Source organism: Mauremys mutica, chromosome 5 (assembly GCF_020497125.1).
Source record: "Mauremys mutica isolate MM-2020 ecotype Southern chromosome 5, ASM2049712v1, whole genome shotgun sequence".
NCBI classification, from domain to species: Eukaryota; Metazoa; Chordata; order Testudines; family Geoemydidae; genus Mauremys; species Mauremys mutica.
This window is the reverse complement of record NC_059076.1, coordinates 5476571-5503431: the sequence shown is the minus strand read 5'-3', so window position 1 is coordinate 5503431 and position 26861 is coordinate 5476571. Positions and strand designations below refer to the sequence as shown.

At 47.5% G+C, this 26861-nt stretch overlaps 1 protein-coding gene across 1 annotated transcript in view; it reads right to left on the bottom strand.

Moving 5' to 3' along the window:
- The window catches only part of POLR2B (RNA polymerase II subunit B), a 35506-nt gene extending 9175 nt beyond the window's left edge, over positions 1–26331 (bottom strand). Inside the window, exons 1-11 of the mRNA XM_045017720.1 lie at positions 26179–26331; positions 22607–22679; positions 21765–21915; positions 19166–19278; positions 16845–17064; positions 15576–15734; positions 14940–15104; positions 13758–13954; positions 12459–12578; positions 4184–4370; positions 206–349 (exon numbers count right to left, since the gene is read on the bottom strand). Of these exons, the coding sequence (XP_044873655.1) occupies positions 206–349; positions 4184–4370; positions 12459–12578; positions 13758–13954; positions 14940–15104; positions 15576–15734; positions 16845–17064; positions 19166–19278; positions 21765–21915; positions 22607–22679; positions 26179–26197 (1548 nt within the window). The 5' untranslated portion in view covers positions 26198–26331. The remainder of the gene's footprint in view (positions 1–205; positions 350–4183; positions 4371–12458; positions 12579–13757; positions 13955–14939; positions 15105–15575; positions 15735–16844; positions 17065–19165; positions 19279–21764; positions 21916–22606; positions 22680–26178) is intronic.
- Between the last annotated feature and the right edge of the window lie 530 nt (positions 26332–26861).

Here is a 26861-nt window from a genome sequence, read left to right as displayed (position 1 = left end):
AATTGATAGTGATTCAGACACAATCACTTTAGTTAAAAAACATCTTATGCCTTCACTGCAAATTTAACTTTAAATCTGAAATATTTTAAATTAAAATACCAAAAGTTAAAATGCAATTACATATTGCAACTAATCTGCAGATGTTATACCATAATACAAGCAAATATGCTTTTGAATACATTAGTTTCAATGCAATTTGTGTTACCTCTGGAGTCTCCGCAGGACAGACCATTCCCCACAAGGTATTGTGCAGCTGTCTGGGCTTTGCTAGTTTACCATCTCTACCAATTGGAGAATTCAAGCGTCTCAAGTGGGAAAGTGTGGATGCAAAGGTCAGGCGGTTTAACACCTACATGTAATTGTAAGATTTCAAAATTAGACACCCAAGCTGTCTTCTTCATTTCAAAATGCCTACTAGAAGGAAGTCACTTACCACGTAAACTGACAACTATCTTTATGCCTTTCAACAAAGTAATGATAAACAGAAACCAGTTCACCTCAACTCATCTTAGACTAGTGCGATGTCTTGCCCAGGTCACCCAGAACTGTGAGCCACTGTATTACCACTCTGCCTCAGCACGAGTTAGCTTTGCTGCTGCTAAGCTCTGTCAGGGTGCTGACACATCAGCTTGTCTGCCTTACCAGCAAACTCTTCAGGACTCTGCCAGTCCAAACCTTCCCTTGCAGGCAACAGTGAACCCAAGTTCCTCAGAGATGTATTTCTGCAGTGTCCAGTCCCTCTCACTGACCACTCACAGAAGTTAAGTTTGCTGCCTCCAAAGAGACAGAGCACACAAAAGCCTGTTAGATTAGCTAAAGTCCCACACTTCACTTCAATATAAAAATCACTGAGATGGTCTGTAATAAAACAAGAATGAGTTTATTAACAACCCACATAGACTTAAGTGATTTCAAGTAAGGGTGAAAGAGATGAAAGATTACAAACAAACCAAAACACACACATTCTACTGACTAAAACAACTTTAGCAAGTTACAATCTTTGTGTCAGCAGGTTTTTCACCTACAGTCAGTTCCCAGAGACTTCAACCCCTTTGGCTGAAGGATCCAACTCTCCCAGATTTAAGCACTCTGGCCTCTTTTGTCCCCAATTAATTAATCCCTGTTTCTGCTTGTATTTCATTAAAACCCATTGTCTGTTTAGCCAGAAAGGCTTCCTGGGGATAGAGCCTCCATCCCTTGTCATAATCGTTAAGTGGTCATCTCCCCCACTTGCTAGTTTAAGGGCTTCATTTACCAGATATGTAAATGTACTCTCCTGGTTTCTGGCCTCACCTGGCTCAATTTACATTGGAGAGACAGTCAAGCAGGCGAAACAACATTTGTTTGTCTTGGACCGGCTGGGCTTATGCACTGCTTGCCAAACACGTCTGGAACATATTTCCAGCACACACACCTATAATTCTTGTGGAAGCAGGGGAAGAATTAATAAGGATTTGAAGGGGATTTTAATGCATGTCAGTCAGTTAGCAAGAGTCAGGCCATACTGTAACCCTAATGACGTGAGACTTGTAGAAGCAAGGATAGTGCGAGGCGAGAGGACAAGAACTGTGTACAAAGTTATTACGACCTTGCAACAGTCTAACCAAATATGCAGGCTTGCTTTTCTTAGGAGTGAGACAAATAAGATAGCAGAAAGGCTTATGTATAAACAAAATGTATTTGTTGCTTTTTACCGTCTGTATTATTGCTAGAAATTGTCTGTAACAAAGGTATAAAGCTTGCTGTAATTGTTTACCAGTTGAGAGACCTGTCCGGGACTGGGGTGACCCTGTGTCCTAGGGCACTCTCTCCCTCCACTGTAATTACTGGAGAAATAATAAAAGTATTTGATTTTGCTGCACCCAAACAAAAAGCGAGAACTGAGTTTTTCTCCGACAATTTGGGGACTCGTCCGGGATGGCAATGCCCACGGACCCACAGACGGCTACTACGGATCATTCCCCTTCGAACCCCCTGGCGCCACATGAGAGGTATGAGACCTTTTGAAATCTCTATTGGGGTATCGGAGGACTGTCCGTGAGGACGTCTGTCTCTGTTGGGCTCACGCCATCTGAACTTATTGACTGTGCAGCAAGATCAGATGCAAGTGGTATTGGGGAAAGGCCCCAATAAGGTTAGTTTATAGCAGTATTGGGAACTGCTGAGTTGGCCAACAAGGTAATGCATAAGGTAATGCATAGGTAAATGCATTAGAATGCACCGGTGCTGAGGGGTTTTTACCGCCTCAAGAGGGGTTGTCATACCGCCTCATGGTATTGATCCGGACCAGGTAAAGATGCATCGTGGTAAAAAAAAAGGTAAAGAAAAAAAAAAAAAGGTTAAAAAGGAAAAAAAAAAGGCCTTGGTGTGTGTACACACACCAGTGTGAGTGGCTGTTACCGGAAGACGCCCAGAATACCCTATGAAGCGAATGCTCATGATCAGGACTACTCTAACGCAAGCCCAGTAACTAGTGGATCTTTAGGAGATCCGACCCACGGTGGGCTGACTCGGCCTGGCATAGTCCAGCGAGGAAACTGCCTGGGTCTAGGCGTGTGTGAACCCATCTTCCCTCCCCTTCCTTTCCGTGTGGGCTACTGACAGTCTGATCATCTCACTGGATGCAATCAGAGTAAGCGGCGCCGTCTCCCAGAGACTAGCCGACGCTCTTTGCTGAAGGGAGGTGTAGGAGAGTCGTAGTCTTCCTTGTGAGTCTCTCCTGTGTGAGTGCCCTGTAGGGAAAGATCCTTAGTTTCTGAGCCGCTAGCGCGGACAGGGCACCCTCTCTGTGTGTGTAAGTGGAAAATGGGTAAGGGACAGTCTAAACATTCCACCTTACCCCCTAAGGGTACCCCAGCATATTACATGTACGTACATTATGGTCCTAAAACCTGCAGGTATTTAGAGAATTGGAATCTTCACACGCGTGAAAATCCATCTAAACAATGCCCATTAGAAGGTACCTTCAATCTAGATAAGATCATATATCTCAGAGGAGCCTTTAATCACCAAAGAAAAGCCTCTGACACAGTGTGATCAATTTGTCTAGGAACGGGTTAATTTGAAATTCAGCTTAGCCCAGAGATAAAGGAGAAGTTGTTTTGTGTTCAAGGTCAAGAATCAGCGTGGACTATGCTAAGTGCAAAGAAAAACTGCTTTCAGCCTCAGCTGATGTGGAAAAATAGAGACAGAGGCAAACCAAAGGCAGTACAAGTTACGGAATTGGAATTATATTTGCAAAGCTTAACTTTCCAGTGAGACATGTGTGAGTATTAAAGTGGCTTAAGGCTTGGGGCATTCATATTTTTCCTGAGTGAGGTGGGAGCATTCCCAACACTCTCCATTGTTGTTTTATTATTTTTAATGAAGCTTTAAAATTTGGTTATATGGTGTGTTTTCTTCCCTCAACCTCCTGCAGTGTCAGTCTGATCACCTGACATGAGGGATAAATTGGTAACAGGAATTTGTCAGTTTGGTGAGCAACTAATAATGGGCAACTAATAATAATAATAGAAAAGCAAGCCTGCATATTTGGTTAGACTGTTGCAAGGTCGTAATAACTTTGTACACAGTTCTTGTCCTCTCACCTCGCACTATCCTTGCTTCTACAAGTCTCACGTCATTAGGGTTACAGTATGGCCTGACTCTTGCTAACTGACTGACATGCATTAAAATCCCCTTCAAATCCTTATTAATTCTTTCCCTGCTTCCACATTCTTTACACATATCATACAACAACATTAACAACCAGTTGTGTTACCAGTCTGGATAGGATACCTTACATGACACCTTTCAGATACAGATGATGACAACAGTTTGTTGGGGCAAGGAGTACATCAGGTGTTTTGCGTTACGGTATGGCATGCCCTTTGCCAGTTGGCACTGAAGAGCTCCCAGAATCACAGCTAGGTCTCCACTTGAGATATTACTCTACTGGCAGAACTTTTAACTGTGTGCATTTGGGCGTTCAGCAACTTCTATAGTAGGGCTGACCCTGAAAGAACTCTGTTCACCTTTAATATATACCAGGAATGCTCTGTAGTGACCGCCTAGCCAACATTAAGATTCTGTCACATCAGAGTTTTTAAGAGAGAGCTTTTAATATGAGCATTCTGGGTAGGTGGATAGCATCTTTTACAAGACTAAACCTATGCCTGGTCTAAGACTTATTTAGCTATGTTACCTGAGATACTCCTGCTCTGGCCTGATGAGCTTTCTTCTGATCACCCCAGTTTCCAGTAGCCAATGAGTACTTCAAACCATCTGATATAATCCTTGTTTTAATTGCCAGTTCCAAGTTAAAATCTTTCCCTCTGTCAATAAATTTCTGTGCGTATATTCTCACTTCTTTGAGCAAATTCTTAAACATTCTGTTAAAGAAAGCAGAAAATGTAATTGTTAGAAGCCAGGAAGGGTAATTGTAGTAACATTCTGTAGCAGGTCAATTTAATCAAACAGATTTATGGAGAGTTCTTGAAAACAGGACACAGAAAATAGAAGTGAAATGCTTCACAGGAGTCAAAATAGAATTACATTTTGGGTATGGCTACACTTGCAAATTTGCAGCGCTGCAGCAGGGTGTGAAAAAACACCCTCTGCAGCGCTGCAAATTGCGGCGCTACAAAGCGGCAGTGTAGTCAAAGCCCCAGCGCTGGGAGCGCGGCTCCCAGCGCTGTCCGTTATTCCCCACAGGGAGCTGGAGTACGGACAGCCCAGCGCTGGGGCTTTGACTACACTTAGCGCTTCAAAGCGCTGCCGCGGGAGCGCTGCCGCAGCAGCGCTTTGAAGCGCTAATGTAGCCATAGCCTTTTATATGGATAAGGATTCCATCCACAGTTACATTAGGCAGCATAAATATAAAGGCATATAAACGCCTCATCCTACAGCAGGGGTCGGCAACCTTTCAGAAGCGGTGTGCCAAGTCTTCATTTATTCACTTTAATTTAAGGTTTTAGGTGCCAGTAATAATACATTTTAATGTTTTTTAGAAGGTCTCTCTCAATAAGTCTATATATTATATAACTAAACTATTGTTGTATTGTAAAATAAACAAGGTTTTCAAAATGTTTAAGAAGCTTCATTTAAAGTTAAATTAAAATGTTGATCTTACGCCGCCAGCCCGCTGCTGGTCTGGGGTTCTGTTCACCTAGCCCGGCAGCGGGCTGAGTGGGTCTGCAGCCGGGACCCCGGCTGGCAAGGGTCCAGCAGGCAGAAGAGACGGTTACTCACCGTAGTAACTGTTGTTCTTCGAGATGTGTTGCTCCTATCCATTCCAGTCAGGTGTGCGCGCCGCGCGTGCACGGCATCTCGGAACTTTTTTACCCTAGCAACTCCGGCGGGCTGGCTGGCGCCCCCTGGAGTGGCGCCGCCATGGCGCCCGTTATATACCCCAGCCGGCCCGTCCACTCCTCAGTTCCTTCTTGCCGGCTACTCCGACAGTGGGGAAGGAGGACGGGTCTGGAATGGATAGGAGCAACACATCTCGAAGAACAACAGTTACTACGGTGAGTAACCGTCTCTTCTTCTTCGAGTGATTGCTCCTATGCTTTCCAGTCAGGTGATTCCCAAGCCTTACCTAGGCGGTGGGGTCGGAGTGAGACGTGGCGGAGTGTAATACCGCAGAGCCGAAGGCTGCGTCGTCTCGAGACTGCTGCACCAACGCGTAGTGGGAGGCGAAGGTTTGGACCGAAGACCAGGTGGCCGCTCAACAGATGTCCTGGATGGGAACATGGGCCAGGAAGGCGGCGGACGAGGCGTGCGCTCTCGTCGAGTGAGCAGTGAGGCGGCATGGTGGCACGCGAGCAAGCTCGTAGCAGGTCCGGATACATGCTGTGACCCAGGAGGAAATGCATTGGGAGGAGATCGGTTCGCCTTTCATGCGGTCAGCAACCGCTATGAACAGCTGGGGTGAACGCCGGAAGGGCTTCGTCCGCTCGATGTAAAAAGCGAGGGCCCTGCGGACGTCGAGGGTGTGAAGCTGTTGCTCCCGAGGCGAGGCATGCGGCTTCGGGAAGAAGACCGGGAGGAAGATCTCCTGGTTGAGGTGGAAGGCCGACACCATCTTGGGGAGGAAAGCCGGATGTGGTCGAAGCTGCACCTTGTCTCGATGGAAGACGGTGTATGGTGGACCAACCGTTAGAGCACGGAGCTCAGAGACTCGTCTTGCTGATGTAATGGCGACGAGAAAGGCTGTCTTCCAGGAGAGGTAGAGCAGGGAGCACGTGGCCAAGGGCTCGAAGGGGGGACCCATCAGCTTGGCCAGCACGAGGTTCAAATCCCAGGTCGGGGCAGGACGCCGCACCGGCGGGTACAAGCGGTCCAGGCCTTTAAGGAAGCGGGAAACCATTGGGTTGGAGAAGGTGGACCGACCTTCCACAGATGGACGAAAGGCGGACACGGCTGCCAGGTGAACTCTCAAGGAGGAGACCGCAAGACCTTGCTCCTTAAGGTACCAGAGGTAGTCCAGGATGGTAGGGACAGGGACTACAAAGGGATTGAGGCCTCGGTGGTCACACCAGAGCGCGAACCGCTTCCATTTCGCCAGATAGGTGGAGCGAGTGGAAGGCTTTCTGCTCTCTAGCAGGACTTGTTGTACTGCCGCCGAACAGTCCCTCTCTGCGTGGGTCAACCACTCAGGTACCAAGCTGTAAGATGGAGGGACTGCAGGTTCGGGTGGCAGAGTCTGCCGAAGTCCTGGGTGATGAGGTCCGGCCACAACGGAAGGGGGATGGGATCCCGAACGGAGAGCTCGAGCAGCAGGGTGTACCAGTGCTGCCTCGGCCAGGCCGGAGCCACGAGTATGACGCTGGCTCTGTCCCTCCGAAGCTTCTGTAGCACTCGGTGCACGAGCGGGAACGGAGGGAAGGCGTAAAGGAGGTGGTCCTTCCAGGAATACAGGAAGGCGTCCGACAGGGAGCCCGGCGAGTGACCCCGGAACGAGCAAAACAGGTGGCACTTCCTGTTCTCCTTGGACGCGAATAGGTCTACTTGGGGAAACCCCCCACCTCTGGAAGACTGTGTGTACTACATCGGGACGGAGAGACCACTCGTGGGAGAGGAACGACCTGCTGAGATGGTCGGCCAGCGTGTTCTGCACTCCCGGAAGAAAGGACGCTTCCAGGTGAATGGAGTGGGTGACGCAGAAGTCCCACAAGAGCATCGCTTCCTTGCAGAGGAGGGAACAGCGGGCTCTGCCCAGCTTGTTCACGTAGAACATTGCTGTTGTATTGTCCGTGAACACTGTCACACAGCGGCCTTGTAGGCGGGCGCGGAAGGTGCGACACGCCAAACGGATCGCTCGCAGCTCGCGGATATTGATGTGGAGAGCGAGCTCTTGGGGCGACCAAAGGCCTTGGGTGTGAAGGTCGCCGAGGTGAGCTCCCCAACCGAGCGCTGAGGCATCCGTGGTCAGAGTGGCGGATGGGCGAGGAGGGTGGAACGGGACTCCGGCACACACGACCTCCGGGTCGAGCCACCAGCTGAGGGACTCGAGGGTCGGCCTGGTGATCGTGACCACCATGTCGATGGGGTCTCGATGCGGCCGGTACACCGACGCGAGCCAAGACTGGAACGGGCGGAGGTGGAGCTGCGCGTACGCGGTGACATACGTGCATGATGCCATGTGGCCCAGGAGGCGGAGGCAGGAGCACACCGTCGTGGTCGGGAAGGTGACGAGGTCCCGGATGATGGAGACCATCGTCTGATGTCGAGATTGCGGTAGGCAGGCTCGGGCCAACAAGGAGTCGAGGACCGCTCCAATGAACTCCACCCGCTGTGACGGAATCAAAGTGGACTTCTCGGCGTTGATGAGAAGACCGAGTCGCTGAAAGAGGGACAGGATTTCTGTCATCTGGCCCATTACCAGCTGTCGAGACTGTCCGCGAACCAGCCAGTCGTCGAGATACGGGTAGACGTGTATCTGATGACGGCGGAGGGCTGCGGCAACCACTGCCATGCATTTGGTAAACACCCTCGGTGCGGTAGCGAGCCCGAATGGTAACACGGCGAACTGGTAGTGGGCATTGTTGACCACAAAACGGAGGTAACGTCGATGAGGAGGATAGATCGCGACATGGAAGTAGGCGTCCTTCATGTCGAGGACGGCAAACCAGTCTCCCGGATCCAGAGAGGGAATGATGGTCCCCAGGGTGACCATGCGAAACTTGGGCTTGAGCAGGTATTTGTTCAGCTCGCGAAGGTCCAGGATAGGACGTAGCCCTCCTTTCGCCTTGGGGATGAGAAAATAACAGGAATAGAATCCCCTGCCCCGCCTGTCTTGAGGCACTGCCTCTATGTCACCCACGCTCAACAGAGTCTGGACCTCTTGTAGGAGGAATTGCTCATGAGAGGGGTCCCTGAAGAGGGACAGGGAGGGTGGGTGGGAAGGGGGGGGCGAAACAAATTGAAGGCGGTATCCCGACTGGACTGTTTGAAGCACCCAGTTGTCCGTTGTTATTTGGGACCACGCCGAAAAGAAATAGGAGAGGCGGTTGTGGAAGAGAAGGGTAGGATCCGGTAGGGAGAGTGATGGGCCGTCCTCATGCGTCCCATCAAAAGGCCTGCTTGGACCCCTGAGGGGTCTTGGAAGAGGCCTGGCCCTGGTTACGCCTGTTGCCGGAAGGACGACGGCGATTTGGGCCCGGTCGCCTGCTATTGTATGGGCGGTAGCGTTGCTGATGGAAGGACCGGGGGGGTTGCTGCCGGAAGGACCTGCGCTGTGGAGCCGGCGTGTGCATCCCGAGGGTGCGGATGGCAATGCGACCGTCCTTCAGGGTCTGGATCCGGGAATCAGTCTTCTCAGAGAAGAGACCCTGCGTGTCAAAAGGCAGGTCCTGTAACGTATACTGCACCTCCGGTGGCAGGGTGGAGGACTGCAGCCAGGAGATGCGCCGCATCGTCACGCCGGAGGTTAAGGTCCGAGCTCCCGAGTCCGCGGCGTCAAGGGCGGCCGTGATGGAGGACCTGGACGATTTCTTTCCCTCGTCCAATATTGCTGAGAACTCCTGGCGGGAGGCTGTTGGCAGGAGTTCTGTAAACTTCGCCAGGGACATCATGATGTCAAAGACGTACCTGGCGAGGAGAACCATCTGGTTGGCGATGCGCATTTGCAGGCCGCCCGCCAAGTAGATTTTGCGGCCTAACAGGTCCATCCGCCGCGCGTCCTTCGACTTAGGCGCAGGGGCAGGTTGACCATGCCTCTCCCTGTCGTTGACCGACTGAACGACCAACGAGTCCGGGGTTGGGTGAGTATAGAGATACTCGTAGCCCGTGGGGGGGACTGAATATTTGCACTCGACCCCACGAGCCGTAGGAGGGATGGACGCTGGCGTCTGCCAGAGTGTGGTGGCGTTCTTTTGTATTGTCCGTACGAACAGTAACGCCACTCGCACTGGAGCCTCCGCTCTGACCACATTTGTGATAGGGTCCTCGTCCTCCTGAACCTCCGCCACGGGAAGATCCATGGCCGTCGCCACGCGGCGAAGCAGGTCTTGGTGAGCCTTCAGGTCTACAGGCGGAGGCTCCTTGGTAGAAGCTCCGGCCACCGCCTCGTCCGGTGAGGACGACGAGGACAAGCCCTGGACGACGACTTCAGTCGAAGGACCTGCGGACTGTTCGTCGACTGGTTCGGGCTGCATGGTCCTCTCGCGGTCAGGCTCGCGTAGTGGTGAAGGGGGCGGTCGGTTAACAGTCGCCTCTGGTACCCTGCGCTCGGAGGCAGGGGCTCTTGGGGGCAACGGCACCCCCTGAGACTCATACTGGGCCCATGGCACCCAGAATCCCCACTGCTGTGCCCCCTGAGGTTGACCGTGTGGGGTAGGCGGTAGGAGTCCATTGCTGTCCGCCGCGGAGGCGACCGACGCAGGGCGGCATGGCCATGGCGGTGCCGAGGCACTGATGGATTGGGCCGTTGACTGAGGCAGTCCGGCCCCGGACGGTGCCGAGGATCGGTGTCGGTCTTCACGGTACCGGGATGGTGACCGAGACCAACGTCTGTCGCGGTGCCGGGAGCTCGACCAGTGCCGGGAGCTCGACCGGGATCCAGATCTCCGCGAGTCGCGGTGCCGGGACGGAGACCTCCGTCGGTGCCGACGCGACGGCGATCGGAATCTGGTGCGATGCCGGGAGTGCGACTGGTACCGCGATGACGAACAGTACCGGGACTGCGACCGACGTCGAGACGGCGACCGGTACCGCGATGGCGAGCAGTGCCGAGATCGCGAGCGACGGGACGGTGACCTGCGGTGGGACCGGGAACGTGACTGGGACCGTCGTCCGTGCCGTCTGTCCGGAGAGGGCGGCCGTGTCATCATGGCCGGCTTTCCTGCAGACACGACAGCCCGCGCCGGTGGTGCCGGGGGCCGGAGGCTCGGTGCCTCTATGAGCTGTATAAGCTCCTGCGCCGAGGAGAATGTCTCCGGCGTAGATGGCAGCCGGGGCTCGACCACGGTCGGTGTCGGGGAGCGTGGCGGTGCCGGACTCGACGGCCCTTGCGGTGCCGGAGTCAACAGTCCGGTGCACGTCTTGTGCACGGCTACCGCGGGGGCCGCAGGTAGCGCCATCGTCATCGTTGCTGAGTCCTCCGCGCGGGACTTAGCAATCGCCTTCGCCAGTTTGCGCTTCTTAGAAGGCGAGAGCGAGCGGTCCCGGGTCTTCGGAGCCGCTGGCTGAGGCTGCGGAGCCACGGTGCCGGAGCGGCTCGGGGCCACCGGTGCGCTCTGCACCGATGAAGTTCTCGGTGCCGGCGCGGACGGTGCCGGGGGCTGGAGCGACGCCTCCATTAGGAGTTGTTTTAATCGAATGTCCCGCTCCTTACGAGTTCGCGGCTTAAAGGCGGAACAGAAAGAACACTTATCTGTTCAGTGACCTTCACCAAGGCAACGGAGGCGTCGTGCGGGTCCCCGATTGGCATAGGCCTCTGGCACGATGCGCAGGGTTTAAAGCCCGGTGCCTTGGGCATGAGCCCGCACCGGGGGAGGAAAGGGAGGGGATACCCCCCTTAACCTTATCCTAAAACCTAACTAACTATCAAAAACTATCTACACTAAGTACTACACGAACTATATACAGAGAACAGTAGCGAGAGCTAGGGTGGTGGAGGACAGAGAGCACTCCACAGTTCCAACTGGCCATCACGGGCGGTAAGAAAGAACTGAGGAGCGGACGGGCCAGCTGGGGTATATAACGGGCGCCATAGCGGCGCCACTCCAGGGGGCGCCAGCCGGCCCACCGGAGTTGCTAGGGTAAAAAAGTTCCGAGATGCCGTGCACACACGGCGCGCACACCTGACTGGAATGCATAGGAGCAATCACTCGAAGAAGAACCCCAGACCACCAGTGGTCTGTGCGGGGCCGGCGGCCGGGATCCCAGACCAGCAGTGGGCTGAGCGGCTCAGTCCACTGCCACTCAGGGGTTCCATCCGCCAGCTCCTGCCAGCTGAGATCCCGGTTGCCGGACCCACTCAGCCCGCTGCCGGTCTGGGGTCCCACCCCTGCCCACATACAGTGGGTACCTACCTTCTCCCTGGTTCTGGCCCATTCTCTTCCTCTCTCTGCACTGAGCTGAGGGTGGGAGTGGACCGAGCACAGGGCTGGGGGTGAAGGGTCTGGCCAAGAGCTAGAATGAGGGAGGGAGCTCAGGGTGGAGGCAGGTGGTTTGGGTGTGGGGCACCTACCTGGGCAGCTCCCATTTGATGTGAGGGGTGCAGGTGGGAATGGGGGGGGGGTCAGGAGCTCCCATTTGGTGCTCAGGGTGGGGATGTGGGGGGTGCAAGAGTCAGGGCAGAGGGCTGGGGGCACGTGAGGGGGTACAGGTGTCAGGGCAGGGGGGAGGCTAGGTATGTGTGGGGGTGCCAGAGTCAGGGCTGGGGTTGTGGGGGTGGTGAAGGAGTCAAGCAGAGGGCTGGGTATGTATAAGGGGGGTACAGGGCTCAGGGCAGGGGCCTGGGGTGTGTGCAAGGCTGTGAGGCTCAGGGCAGAGGGCTGTGGGGGGAGGGGGGCGGGGTGTCAGAGCAGAGCGCCCCCGCCCCCCCCTCCTCCTGCGGCCCCCAGCCGGCTCACCCACTCAGGGCACCGTGGCGCACTGCACCAGCGCAACTAGCGCCCCCCAGCGAGAGAGTCTCCTCTGGCTGTGCCTGGAGGAGCCGCTCTGGGCGGCGCATGACCCCACGGTATGCGAGCTCCTCGCCCCAGGGCTCTCTGCCCACCACCAATTCCCGCTCACCCACACCTGCTATGCGCTCAGCGCCGCCAGGCTGCGGGGCTCTCCGCTCCTCCCAACTCACGAACAGCAGGTACTGATCCATGGCCGCGGCCGGGCGCCTCCTCCCGGGGATGCTCAGCAGCCGGTGTTGCTGCCACCGCGGGCCTCTCCCACCTCCACCAACAACTATTACATGAAATCAGACCCTTTTTAACATTTGAATACCATTCAATAGCTACAATTCTGTTTATCATGCTTACCCTCTGAACAAGAATGCAAGCAATGGCCCTGCCAGATCAAGTCTTTTGTTGCCATAATGATCTCTGTCATCGAGTTCTCTTCTGCCCAGAGCTGCCAGTAGTAATCTATGAACCATGTACCTAATAAGATAAAAAGAGACAACTTACTTTGTATTTTAATTAGAACCAGACATTCATCACCAAGACCAGACAACTATTTACAGGACATATCCACTGGGGTGCCTATGAATTGTCAATCCTAAATCAAATGAAATTATTGCATTTCTAAACACAGACCTCTTTACCAGGTTAATAAGCACAAGTCCTAAAAACCCATTGCTTATTTAAGTCAATACAGACCCTAAAGGAGAATTATTTTTTAAATAATCTACCCCACTTTTGGATTGGACCGTCACCTGGCCAACCAGTGTGCTTTTCCTTGGTCTTGTATTGTCTAATTTAGGCCCCAGTTAAGTCAGCAAGGCTCTGCATGAGCATGGGGGCCACCAACTGACTGAACTGGGGCCCTGGGCTCCTGATGCAGGGACTGACAGCCTGTATACCATTAGGCACTGAGCAAGGTGATACCACCCAAATAATTTTAGATGGCCAAGAATACACTACATGGCCTTACAGTCAGTCATCAGCCTGCACCACAACTACACTATCAACTCAAGCAATAAATTAGCAACACAATAGAACCAAGTTATGAACACTAGAGTGATGAACTGACCAGTCAACCACACACCTCATTTGGAATCAGAAGTATGCAAACAGGCAGCAGCAGAGATTTAAAAAAAGCAAGTAGAGTAGAGTATTGTCTTAAATGTAAACTATTAAAAAAATAAAGGGAAAGTTTAAAGAAAGATTTGACATGGTAAGAAAACTTTCTGGGCTTATTTCGTTTAAATTAAGATGGCTAAAAGTATAGCCAACTTTTCTTCTGTATAGTAAAGTTTCAGAGCTGTACTAAGTCAATGTTCAATTGTAAACTTTCAAAAGAACACCCATAACATTTTGTTCAGTGTTATGAACAACCTCCATTCCAGAGATGTGCGTAACTATGAGGTTCTACTGTAGTGTCTTTATTTAGGTCACTAACACCACATTCAACTTAAAATCCAATTTCTCATTATTTCTGCCATTTCAGTGCCGCAAGGACTGGGTTGCAAACACTACAGTAGTATTATTTTGAAAATTGTGGAAACATTTCTACCAGTCTTACATTTCATAAATATCTAAACTAAATTTTGAATCAATTTTGAGTTGATAGTTTCCCTATCAGATGTATGACAGCTTTAAGACAAAAAACAGTCATACCCCAGAAAATAGGCCTTTTTGGTTTCACAGAAGTCACTGACACCAACATGTGGAAGCATTTCCTTCTGTAAGACTTCTTTCGCATACTTAATTCTTTTCTCTTTGGTAACACCAGGCTTTGCACCTCTTGATCCGATGAAGTTTAATGCAACATTCTGTTCCTGAATAACAAATGCTTCATCCAAGGAAGGTTTGACCTAATGCACAAAAGGAAGCAAAATCATTGCATCAGAGGAGGGGGGAAAATAGATGAAAACATCCATGGATGATTCAGGATTTCAGTTACGTAGCTGTTTAAAAAAAAACATATTTTCAGGACGTTCTAGTAATCAACTACATTTTACATAAATATTCAAAAAATAATTATTTTTTTCCAAACATAATTCTCTATTATATAGCAATAACTGATTTTTTTTTTAAAGGGGCAGCAAGAAACTTATTCAGATATTCTAGAATAAGACATGAATACAAAAGTGGCAGCGCACGTAGAATTATTTTCTGACGTTACAATTAAGCATGTTTCATTTAAAAGTAAAATTTAGTGGGTGATGACAGTTTAAATAAACCCTTCATATACTATGATATTAATACCAAATTAGCTAACATGATGGCAGTCACCACAGACAATGCACTTTCAAGTAAGAAATATTTCTAAACCAGCAAATGATGACTGGATCTTTAAAAGTAACTATGTTCACAGGATTGTATCATTAAACATGATTTCAAGCTACTTCGCAGCTAAGTAGTGGGATTTTTTTGTTTGTTTTTTAAAAAACAGTAAATACAGATCAGCTTTTTGTAAAAGACAACTGTGGATCAGGGTGGCATAGTAGGCAGTGCACTAAAAGATAGTTTAGACAGACATCAGTGGGATTTTTGCCACTGATTACAACGGGAGCCGGATCAGACCCTGTAACTGAATAGTAAACAGCGCTCTTCCATTCCCACACAAGCACTTCGGGTAAATGTACATTTACCATAATTGGTTTATTGCAGAGAACTTTTATTACTTTAACCAATGCAAAAAAACCCAAAAAACTAACATTTAAAATTCAAGTGGTACATGAGTCTTAAAATTACAACTGGGATATAGACAGGATACTTTGAATATAGTAGAAGTAGACAGACTTGACTTTAGCTCACTTAACATCATGACCCATACCATTATTTAATATACATTACCATTTCCATCATCTCAGGATCTTCAAAGTCATAAATTATGTGCTCCAAAATGTCTCTGTCAGATACAAAACCTAATGCACGGAAAACAATAATGATGGGCACTTCTTGTTTGATATATGGCAGAGTTGCTACAATACGCTGACCAATAGCGCTCTTCTTTGCACCCTAGAGGAGGGACAAGGTAGATGAGTCTCAAATGCATTTGATTTCAAACAAACCAACTTTTTCTGGACTTCAAAATGACTTGAATAAAAGTACTTAACTCTCTTGAATAAGTATGGTTTTTGAAACTGAAAAGAATTACCATCTACAAAAACCATAAATATAATTAGATTAGGTCTGTTCCATTTCTAATGCATCTGTTTTTAAACTATGAATGCCGCAGAGCAGCTACTGAATAACATTTTTCATCTTATTCAAGAGGTTACAATTACATACATTAGATTTGAAAATCTAATCACAAATACATATTTAATTACACTCTTCAAAGCCAAAACACAGTTTCTCCAAAAACTCTAAATTTAAATACCGAGATACAACATAAACAACGAACTCCAAAAAGTCTTAGAAAATTTCAGCCCAAACATAAGCCAAACATAAAATATCTACCATTATTAAATCATCAGTCATGCATACCTGCCCTCCTCTGGCCAACATGCTAACCCATATAGTACTAGTGGGTCGAGAGGAATTCTCCAGGCAGGATCTACATTCTCCTGTATAAGCATATTTCGAATCTTTCTTTGCAAACACATACACTGTGTTTGTAGCCATCTTCTCTTGAGCAATCAGAACCTATATTGGAAACAAAAGCATTGTAAATAACCAGGTAAGAGTATGTTTACAGTAAGTAAATATAAAACATGCAATACCTGTAGGATGTTTAGTTTTTAAATTGACTTCAAACCCATGACTATTTGTTGTCAATTTCCCAATCTTGTTCTTACCCAGCTATTAAAATCTAGCTTATACTGTACTATCCTTATTGGCAGTGCTGTACAATAGCATAATAGTACTTGTTAAGCTCTCCACATAACTATATGCACATTGTTATGTGGCTAAAGGCTGCTTGTTGTGCTGGTGTTTTTCACCTTTAGAAGAACAGAGTTCTAAGGAAATACCGTGTAACAGTATTACTTAATATAGCACACCAGAAACAAGGGACACTCCAAGATCACAGGGTTTTAGAACACATTTATTGCATTGTCTAGTAGTGATGCATTTAGATACTGCTCTGTAGAGGTCTTAGAATGCCTTAAGGGTTAGCATATTGTATCTGAAAAACTGTAAAAATGGCATCAGAAGATTGATTCCATGTTTGTTGTCTTAATTTCCATGTCAAATGTGCTCAGTGCACAAATAAATAAAATTTCAACAGCCAGCCCTGAGAGTCAAATTAGGTTGTTGGTTTTTTTTCTTATCACACCAACAGCAGAGATGCTAAGGGCCAAATTATGCCTTTATTGACAGCTGTGCAGTCATAGTGCCTTCAACGCATTTACACAGGTGCACATTAAATGAACTTGGCAAACAATTTAATTGATGAGGCACATGATGGAACAGAATTTACTACTTATGCTGGTTCTGCTGAATAAGAATAAAAGTAGCAAGTACCTATTTTGTCACTAAAACAAGTACATACAACTCTGAATAACAAGGAAAAGGTTTGTTGAGTTAGAAGGTGCCATTTTTATACTGCCACTTTTCAGAGTTAGACCAGCACTACAGTGTTGGAACTGGAAACAAAACTATCAAAAAATGTTTTAAGTAGTATTCCATAAAAAACAGTTTTCTGATTGGTAGAGAGGAACACGTGTCATAGTAGAGCCATTTCAATGTGTAATGTGGAATTTTCAGTATCAGTTAAAAAAACAACATTTCTTCATGTGAAATCTAATTCTTTACCTTTTCTGATCCATTAATAATGAAATAGCCACCAGGATCAAGAGGACATTCATTCAGTTCACAAAGATCACGATCAGTCAAGCCATTCAACAGGCAGTATGTTGAACGGAGCATGATAGGAATTTTTCCTATAAAGGTTTTCTGATGCTGTGTCTGTAACTGGTCCTCTCCTTCTTTAATAACTGTTTTAGTTATGTCCACATACAAGGGGGCAGAATATCTATGAAAAAGAAAATACTACATGACTATATTACAGGGGTGGCCAACCTCCAGAGCCACATGCAGCTCTTCAGAAGTTAATAAGCGGCTCCTTGTACAGGCACCGACTCCAGGGCTGGATCTACAGGCACCAACTTTCCAATGTGCCGGGAGGTGCTCACTGCTGAACCCCTGACTCTGCCACAGGCCCTGCCCCCACTCCACCCCTTCCCGCCCCCTCCCCTCAGCCTTCCATGCCCTTGCTCTCCCCCCCACCAGCCTCCTGCATGCCACGAAACAGCTGATTGGGAAGTGCAGGGAGGGAGCGGGAGGTGCTGATCTGCGAGGCTGCAGGTGGGTGGGAGGCACTGGGAGTGGGGTGGGGGAGCTGCTGTGGGGGCTGCTGATGCATTACTGTGGCTCTTTGGTAAATTCTGGCTCCTTCTCAGGCTCAGGTTGGCCACCCCTGCTATATTATAACATTAGAATCATAGAAGATTAGGGTTAGAAGATACCTCAGGAGGTCATCCAGTCCAAGCCCCTGCTCAAAGCAGGACCAATCCCCAACTAAATCATCCCAGCCAGGGATTTGTCAAGCCAGACCTTAAAAACCTCTAAGAATGGAGATTCCATCACCTCTCTAGGTAACCCATTCCAGTGCTTCACCACCCTCCAAGTGAAATAGTTTTTCCTAATATCCAACCTAGACCTCCTCCACTGCAACTTGAGACCATTGCTGCTTCTTCTGTTATCAGCCACCACTGAGAACAGCCGAGCTCCATCCTCTTTGGAACCCCTTCAGGTAGTTGAAGGCCGCTATCAAATCCCTCCTCACTCTTCTCTTCTGCAAACTAAATAAGCCCTAGTTCCCTCAGCCTCTTCTCGTAAATCATGTGCCCCAGCTCTCTAATCATTTTTGTTGCCCTCTGCTGGACTCTCTCCAATTTGTCCACATTCCTTCTGTAATGGGGGGGCCCAAAACTGGACGCAATACTCCAGATGTGGCCTCACCAATGCCCAATAAAGAGGAATAATCACTTCCCTCGATCTGCTGGCAGTGCTCCTACTAATGCAGCCCAATATGCCATTAGCCTTCTTGGCAACAAGGGCACACTGCTGACTCATATCCAGCTTCTCGCCCACTGTAATCCCCAGGTCCCTTTCTGCAGAACTGCCACTTAGCCAGTCTTGTCTTCAGCCTGTAGAAGTGCATGGGATACTTCTGTCCTAAGTGCATGACTCTGATGAGGTTCAGCAAGGACTTCTTTTGGCCCAATCCTCCAATTTGTCTAGGTCACTCTGGACCCTATTCCTACCCTCCAACGTATCTACCTCTCCCCCCAGCATAGTGTCATCTGCAAACTTGCTTAGGGTGCAATCCATCCCATCATCCAGATCATTAATGAAAATGCTGAACAAAACCGGCCCCAGGACAACGGCTACTAGTTGATTCCTCCAGCACTTCACCAGTAAGTTGTCCCCAACATTCTCCAAAAACTTCCTGAATTGTCTACACACTGCTGTATTGCTCTCCCAGCAGATGTCAGGGTGATTGAAGTCCTCCATGAGAACCACAGCCTGTGATCTGGAAACTTCTGTTAGTTCTCCAAAAAAAAGCCTCCTCTACCTCATCCTCCTGGTCTGGTGGATTATAGCAGACACCCACCATGACATCACCTTTGTTGCTCTCACCTCTAAACTTAACCCAAAGACTCAACAGGTTTTTCTCCAGTTTCATATTGGAGCTCTGAGCAATCAGACTGCTCTGACACACACTGCAACTCCTCCTTCTTTTCTCCGCCCCCCCCCCCGTCCTTCCTGAACAGTTTATACCCATCCATGACAATATCATTACAGTATGAAGATAATGCATTCTAAACTAGAGAAAGCATAAAATAAATGACTGAAAGTTATTCCAAGAAATTGTTGGTACTGTTAAATTATAATACTTGGTAATAAAGTGCCAATGATCTTTTGTACTTAATACTCAAGTAGTTTGTTTTAAATATAAGGAAGTAATTCTTTTTACAGGGCATAATTAAAATTAGAGAAAATCCTATTAATTTAGATTGCAGATTTATTCCTTCATGGTATCCAACAGCTGCTAAGGAGCTTTTTCTTACGTAAGATTTCTCAGCCTGGCTTCATTGGGCATCATGGGTGAAGGTGCGCCATCTCTTTCCCAATGCGTAGGCTTGGAGAGATAGATTTGTTCAAACTTCAACAGATATCGTGGCTGAAAATAACCCAAAATACCTAATTTTAATAATCAGAATGGCAAGTCACAATATGCATGAGAGAATTTAGAGCTTGTTTAAAATATATATATATATATACACACACACACACACACAGATCCCAGTTCACAGATTAGAGAGGTAATCCCCTTCTATATGTCTAAAGACAAACTGCACTTACAACACTTCACTGGATGCCTCATTAACGCAGATGTAGGATAAACTCAAGAGAATTCAGAAAAAAAAAAAAAGCAAATGATTAAGATCTGGACCCACGTGGAAAAGTCCTAAGTATGTACAGATTCTCTTAGCCATGACTAAAGATATTGGGCAGGAGGGGATGCAAAAAAAGAGAAACACAAGAGTCTCCAAGTAGTTTGAAGAGTTCGTAACACTAAAGAGGGAGAATAATTATTTAGCATGCTACAAGGGGTTATTCACTAGCAAGAGTGTGATAAAAACTAAGGAAAGGAAAGTTTTAGGAAGATTACCAGGAAAACTTTTCTGACAATGAAATCTATTAGTCTCAGGAGCAGTGATAGAAGCAGATTGTTTATTTACAAACCAGACAAATTATGAGAAAAAAAAATATTGTAAGGGACAATCCTGCACTGGCTTGGGTTGAGAAAGGTCATGGAGAAGCAGATTAAAATGCATATTTGTCTATGGATTTGCACAAATTTGCTGAACTAGATGTTTTATTGTCTAGTAAGATCAGATCACAATACAATATTATGTTGCCTTCAAGCTATAAGAGCATTAATATTTACTGGGTCAGCAAGGAAATATGTAAATATGAATTTATAATGGTATTAAAAATCTACTAAGATACAAGAACTTGAAGTCACAGTATTTATTTGAAAATATATCCTGTATATAGACTCCCAAAGCAGTCTAAATCAGAAGTACACAACAAAACAGTCCTGGAATTGCTCAATGGCACAAAGCCAGGACTATTTTATTTACATATATTTCTATTGTGCATATAATTGTAGCATCTCAATACATTAAACGCTACCAAGTGGTAGATGAGAATTTGACTCTCCATGACTTCTTGCAGGTGGTGGAAAGGGAAGACTAGGAGTTATGTGAAGATGACACAAAATTGCAGACAAAAGCTTTATGTCAGTGCAACAGCATCTTTTTCTGAAGTATCTGGCGATTTCCACATTGCATAAGCTCTGGTGGGAGCAATTCTATCCATCCATCCAGTAGTAAGGCATAAAAAGACCTCTTGGTAAGAGAACAGGGGAAAAAGAGAGAAAAACTTGGATTTCAGCAGGGTGCACATTCTCCTTATGGCCACTTCTTATGCCCCCAGTAAGAGTTTCCTTATTCAGCTGGCCAGGGCACCATCAGATATAGATGCACACTGAGCTGATCTGGTAATGGAGATGGATAATATAAAAAGGAGAAAACCTAATTATAGCTGCTTCAAGAGCTGTATTTCAGATCATAAGCTGTTCAAGTTTTCCCACTGTCATTGTCTGTTTCATGAATGAGTTCTGACAGTTTCTAATCTGTTAAATGTAATATGTTCAACAGTGGAATTCAAGTCATTCTTTTAATATACTTATTGTTTGCATTGGTTTACTATAGCCTAACATTAGCAACTTTATGACTGAAAAGGCACTTCCATTCCAATCCCTATTACGGATAGCTTACATTTTTTTCCAGTAAGTTGCACCCTATGATGAATTATTTCATACTTGGCTCTGAAGTTTGCTTTAGTTTTAGTATTTGTACTACCACAGCACCTAGGAACCCCAGTCATGGAGCAGGACCCCATTGTACTAGGCACTGTACAAACACAGAACTAAAAGACGGTTGCCCCACCTCAACGGGTTTACAATCTAACTAGAAATCTAGTTATTTTTCAGAAGTTGTTACTCTGTGAGGATAAGTATCTTTTGGTTACTAGATCTTGTATCAAGATCTTCAGTTCGCTCCAGCCAGCTTTTCTTTAAACTTGATATGAACTGTGTCCATAAGTGTAACATTCACTTGGCCTAGATTGAAAACAATGTTTTGAAATTAAGTTCCAAAAGTTTGAGAATGGCATTCTGATCACATGTAGCACATCATGCTTCTGGAGTTAAGGAATACAATTTGGTAACATGCCAAATGAGAATAATGAGAGCTAAGCCCTTTTAAATATCTGGCCCCAGATGTGGGTGCGAAAAGTTTTGAAAATCTAGCGGGAAATGAATAAAGGTTAAAAAAATGATATTTCTCGCCCTTGATAAAGTTAATTATGGTCATACCATTTTTGCCAAAAACGTTACAAGTTTCAATTGCTTTAATGACCCATTCATTCCCCCAAGTCCCCATTAGTAGCATATGCATTTCTTTTTAGCTATATCATGCACTAATTGACTGGATCTGCCTCTGCAGCCTTCAGCTGTTCAACTGAAATAAGAACTCCCAGCACAATTTTCATATCTGTACGATTAAAAGAATGAAATTCTGCAAAGATCCCTCTTACTGGCTCTTCAACTTCCCCTGTGGCATGCTGAGCTTCAGCTTGTAGATCAATAGGTGGGGCATCTTCTACAATTCTCTGCACAGACATCTGAATGAACTCATCAAAAGAATCCAGCTGTTGTCGGACCAACCCCTTCTCATCAAAATAGGAGCTTAAAAAAATAAGGCACATTCAATTAATCAACAAAATTCTACGTTTACATATTCATAAACTATGTTAATTATCAGGTAATGTTTAAAAATTCAAGATAAACATACTGTAAATAATCAAAGGATATTATTGCTCTCTGAAACAAAAATCTTTGCTTGTATTTCAACATTGTGCTGTGGGAAGAAAACAATTGTTCCAAATAAACTTTCAAAAAAAAAATAGACAGTAATATTTATGCCCAGATCCCGCAACTTTGTTCCCTATTGACCCACATGCAAGAAGCTGTGGGATCAGAGCCTTAACTTACCAATTCACTATGTTAGCATCATTCTTAGCAGTAATCGCATAAACGTAGCTCTGCACCCACAAGCAATAATGGAAAATATTGTGTTAGTGCTGAACTTGCTATGAAAAACCTTTTAGATTGTGTAGGAAGACAATGACTTACAAAATCATTGACCTTTGGCCATTTATACACAGGACCAGTGGTCTAAAATGTTATAGTCTCTCTTTGTAACAGTTCTTTCAGTCTTAAAGAGAAAGCATTTATGATTTTGGACATGAAATCTTGAAATTTCCATCACAAGTAGTTATCTAATACTAATAAATATTATATGCCGTTTTAGCTAAGGGTACACTTGCCTGATTACTTCACTATTTTTAACATTTCTTAGAAAGTTTGATAAAGTTACCTAATAACTATCCAGCATGCTTCTTGCCATAAATCTGGAGTGATTTCATCATCATCTTCATCATATTGCATATCTACCAAGAAAGCAGAACACTCAAATCAGTCTTTCTATTCATTCATGTTTTCTTTGGCTGTATATAGCTACTAAATACCCAACGGCTGTACACAAATCCATTATTTTTCTGCAATCTAGTGAACTTAATAAAAACTGTAAGTGGGATAACAGTAAGCTGTGTTCATAGCTTTCCTGTCATACTTGGACTGTAAGCTCTTTGGGCAGGGACCATCTTTCATTCTGTACAGTAACTCCTTGCTTAACGTTGTCATTATGTTCCTAGAAAATGTTACTTTAAATGAAACGGTGTTAAGCGAATCCAATTTCCCCATAAGAATTAATGTAAATGGAGGAAGGGGGTTAGGTTCCAGGGAAATTTGTTTCACCATACAAGAGACTGTGTGTGTGTTTAAAATTTATACACACACACACAGTAAAAGTTTTAAACAAACAATTTAATACTGTAAACAGAAATGATGATTGTGAAGCTTGGTTGAGCTGGTGGAGTCAGAGGGTGGAAGAGGGTGGGATATTTCCCAGGGAATGCCTTACTGCTAAATGATGAACTAGCACTCACTGAGCCCTCAAGGCTTATCACATTGTTATTAATGTAGCCTCATACTCTACATACAGCACGAATGGAGGGAGAGGAGACAACATGGCAGAGAGAGAGAGAGAGAGAGAGATGGGCATTGCCCCTTTAAGTACCCTGACCCCACTCTAAGCACACTGCCTTTTTAAATAGATCGGCACATTGAGACAGCAGCTGCTGCCAGCAAGCTCCCTCCACTCTGAGCCCTGTCATGTTGTTGTCTCTCCCCACAACACCCCTGCTGGAGCGTGGGGCAGGAGCATGGGGAGGGGGACACCCTGACATTAGGGCTCTCCCTCCCCCCACCACACACAGCAAGCAGGAGGCTCCTGGGAGCAGCTCCAAGGCAGAGGGCAGGAGCAGCACACAGCAGTGGGGGGAGGGACAGCTGAACTGCCTGGCAATTGCTAGCCTGCTGGGCAGCTGCCACAGAGGGAACTTAGGGGAGCAGAGAGCTGATGGGGGGCTGCCAGTCCACCCTGGTTCCAAGCCCCCACCAGCTAGCTCCAACGGGCTGCTCTTTCTGCAAGCAGTGGACAAAGCAGGCGGCTGCCAAACAATGTTATATGGTGTCAAGTATCAGAGGGGTAGCCGTGTTAGTCTGGTTCTGTAGAAGCAGCAAAGAATCCTGTGGCACCTTATAGACTAACAGACGTTTTGCAGCATGAGCTTTCGTGGGTGAATACCCACTTCTTCAGATGCCATCTGAAGAAGTGGGTATTCACCCACGAAAGCTCATGCTGCAAAACGTCTGTTAGTCTATAAGGTGCCACAGGATTCTTTGCTGCTTCTAATGTTATATGGAAGCACTGAGCAACTTTAAATGAGCATGTTCTCTAATTGATCAGCAACGTAACAACATTAACTGGGACAATTTTAAGTGAGGAGTTACTGTATTTGCTCAACACTTAACACAGTGGAGTCCTGGTCGATCTCTGGGGATCCTAAGCACTACAGTAACAAAAATAAATTACAATGTTTTTATCTGGAACACAGAAAAATTTTATAACTCCACTGGTCCTTGAGAAAAAGTAGGCAATCTATGAAGGCTTATTATAAAAAGAACTTTTATGGGAACAATAGGATTCAGTCTACTTTGTTTCCTAAGGTTAAGCATCTGTTTCTAACACTTCACCACCACTCAGCAGAATATGCACGACAGCACTCAACACTTGTGCTACCCTAGAGTACCAATTACTAAATCTGTCTGAATTCAACGCAAAGCTCATTAAAGTCAAAATAAAGATTTTTACTGAAGTCAGCAGGCTTTGGATGAGGCCCTTTATGCCTTTGGTAAAGATCAATTAACTTTCCATTGTATCTTAACAGATGTTTCAGTTTCCTGTTTATTTAGGAGCTATGGACAAGCTATTTCAATATCTAAGCATCTTTCAAAGTTTTTGTTATGCTAAAAACACATTTTTCACTTGTAGCATCAAGAACATTGGACACTCACGCAGATATTTAAGTTTTGCCCTCACACTTTTTAATTTACAGAAAATACTGAATATGGTCAAAGGTTGAAACGTTCAAAAACAGGAGCTCAGTACTAGGATCCTCAATACATACCTCCATTTTTTCAAAGCACCAGTTTCCCCATCAGCCACTTTTGATTCCAGTAGAAGCTGCTGCGTGCTCAGCACTTCTGAAAACTAGGTCACTTGTTGAAATGCCTAAGTCCAAGTCTACACTAGATTCACAGATTCCAAGGCCAGAGGGGATCGCTCTGATCATCTAGTCTGACCTCATCTAGTCATAGAACTTCCCCCACAATAATTCCAGGAGCATAAACAATCTTGAGCTAAAAATTGCCAGGGATGAAGAATCCACCACAACTCTTGGTAAATTGTTCATTGGTTAATTACTTTTACTGTTAAAACCAAATGCTTTATTTCCAATCTGAATTTGTCTAGCCTCAACTGTCAGCCTTACTGTTTGGCGGACGAGCATCTGCCGAAATGCCGCCAAGAAGCATCATCCTTAAGCGCCGCCGCCAAAATGCCACTGATTTTCGGCGGCACCGCCTCTGGATGATGCTGCTTGTTGGCAGCATTTTGGCAGCGATGCCTATTGACGTTGCCGCTTCTTGGCGGCATTTTGGCAGATGCTTGTCTGCCGGCCTCGGTCCTCAGTGGCTCATCGTCCGGTGCCTGCCAGACGAAAAAGGTTGGGAACCACTGCGTTAGACCTTACTCAGCTAGACTGAAGAACCTATTTTCAAATATTTGTTCGCACGTAGGTATTTACAGACTGCAATAAAAATCACCCTTTTGTTCAGCTAAATAGATTGAGCTCTTCGGCTCCATCACTATTAGGCTCGTTTTCCAATCGTTTTGATGGCTCTTCAGTTCTTCTTGAATTGTGGGCACCAGAAGTGGACACAGCCCAGCAGGAGTCACACCAATGCCAAACATAAAGGTGAAATAACCTCTCTACTCCAGATTCCCCCCTTGACGCATCCCAGGGTCGCATTATCTCTTAGCCACGGCCTGGAACTGGGCGCACTTGGTCAGCTGATTATTCACCGCATCCCCCCCAGTCCTTTTCAGGGTCGCTGCTGCCCAGGACGGAGCCCCCCAGCCGGTGCTCTTGGCTCGTGGCTATACGCGCTGGCGCTTGAGGAGGACTCGGGGTCCAGCGCTACAGATGCGGCTCCTCCAGCAACGCCTCCGCCCCCCCCCTTGCAGCCCCAGCCCCAGCCCCGCAAGCGCTTCTGCCGGCACAGCCCCGCCCCGCCCGCGGTGAGGCGCAGGGCGTCACTCGGCCCCCCTCGCCGCGGCACGGCCGCGCTCCCAGGGTCCGCAGGCCCGGCCCGACCGCCCCCCAGGTGCCCGCTGCGGAGGGAGGGAGCCTCCGGCCCCGGCCCCGAGCTCCCGGCTGAGGTGACGGCCCCGGCCCCCCCAGGGCAGGGCTCTGGCGCGCTCACCCTCGTCCGCGTCGTACATCTTGGCGGCGCGGGGTGGCCTCAACGGCAACTACCGAGCCCGGCCTGTCGCCGCGAGGGACGGGCTGCGAATGCGCAGGCGCAGGACAATAGGCCGGACTGCGGTTGCGCACGGTTTGTATCCCGCCTCCTTCTCGCAGTGCGGCTCCAGGAGCTCACCACGGCTGCGCACACTATGAGCTGGCCTCCCCCACTCCCGTTCGCACTGCGGCTGCGCGCCCACTTCGCGCTACGGTCCGCCTGAGCCGCCTCGTGACCAGTTCCTGGGGCGACTCGAGGAACGCGCGTGCGCGCGGCTCAGGTGAGAGGCGCCAATGAACTGCGGAATGCGCATGCGCCTTGGCACCCGGTCGCGCGGGGCCCATCTTTTTGAGGTGGGCTGGGAAGTACCATTCTCCCAAAATAGGGGGGAGCATAATAGCGCTGTTCTCTTCCCAGCCGAAGGTAGGGTAAAGAGTTGAACGTGCTGCCCTCATGGAGTGGGCTGAAGTCTTGCCCAGCTGTAGCACAGCGCCCCACCCCCTCCTCCAGGGTCAGCGCATCATGGCAGGGGCCCTGCCCGCTCGCACACGCGCACTGCCAGGCTTGCACTAGGGGGTGAATTACAGCGAGACCCAGCCCTTGGAGCCAGGGTGCCAATGCCAGCCCCTGCTTTGACTGCACAG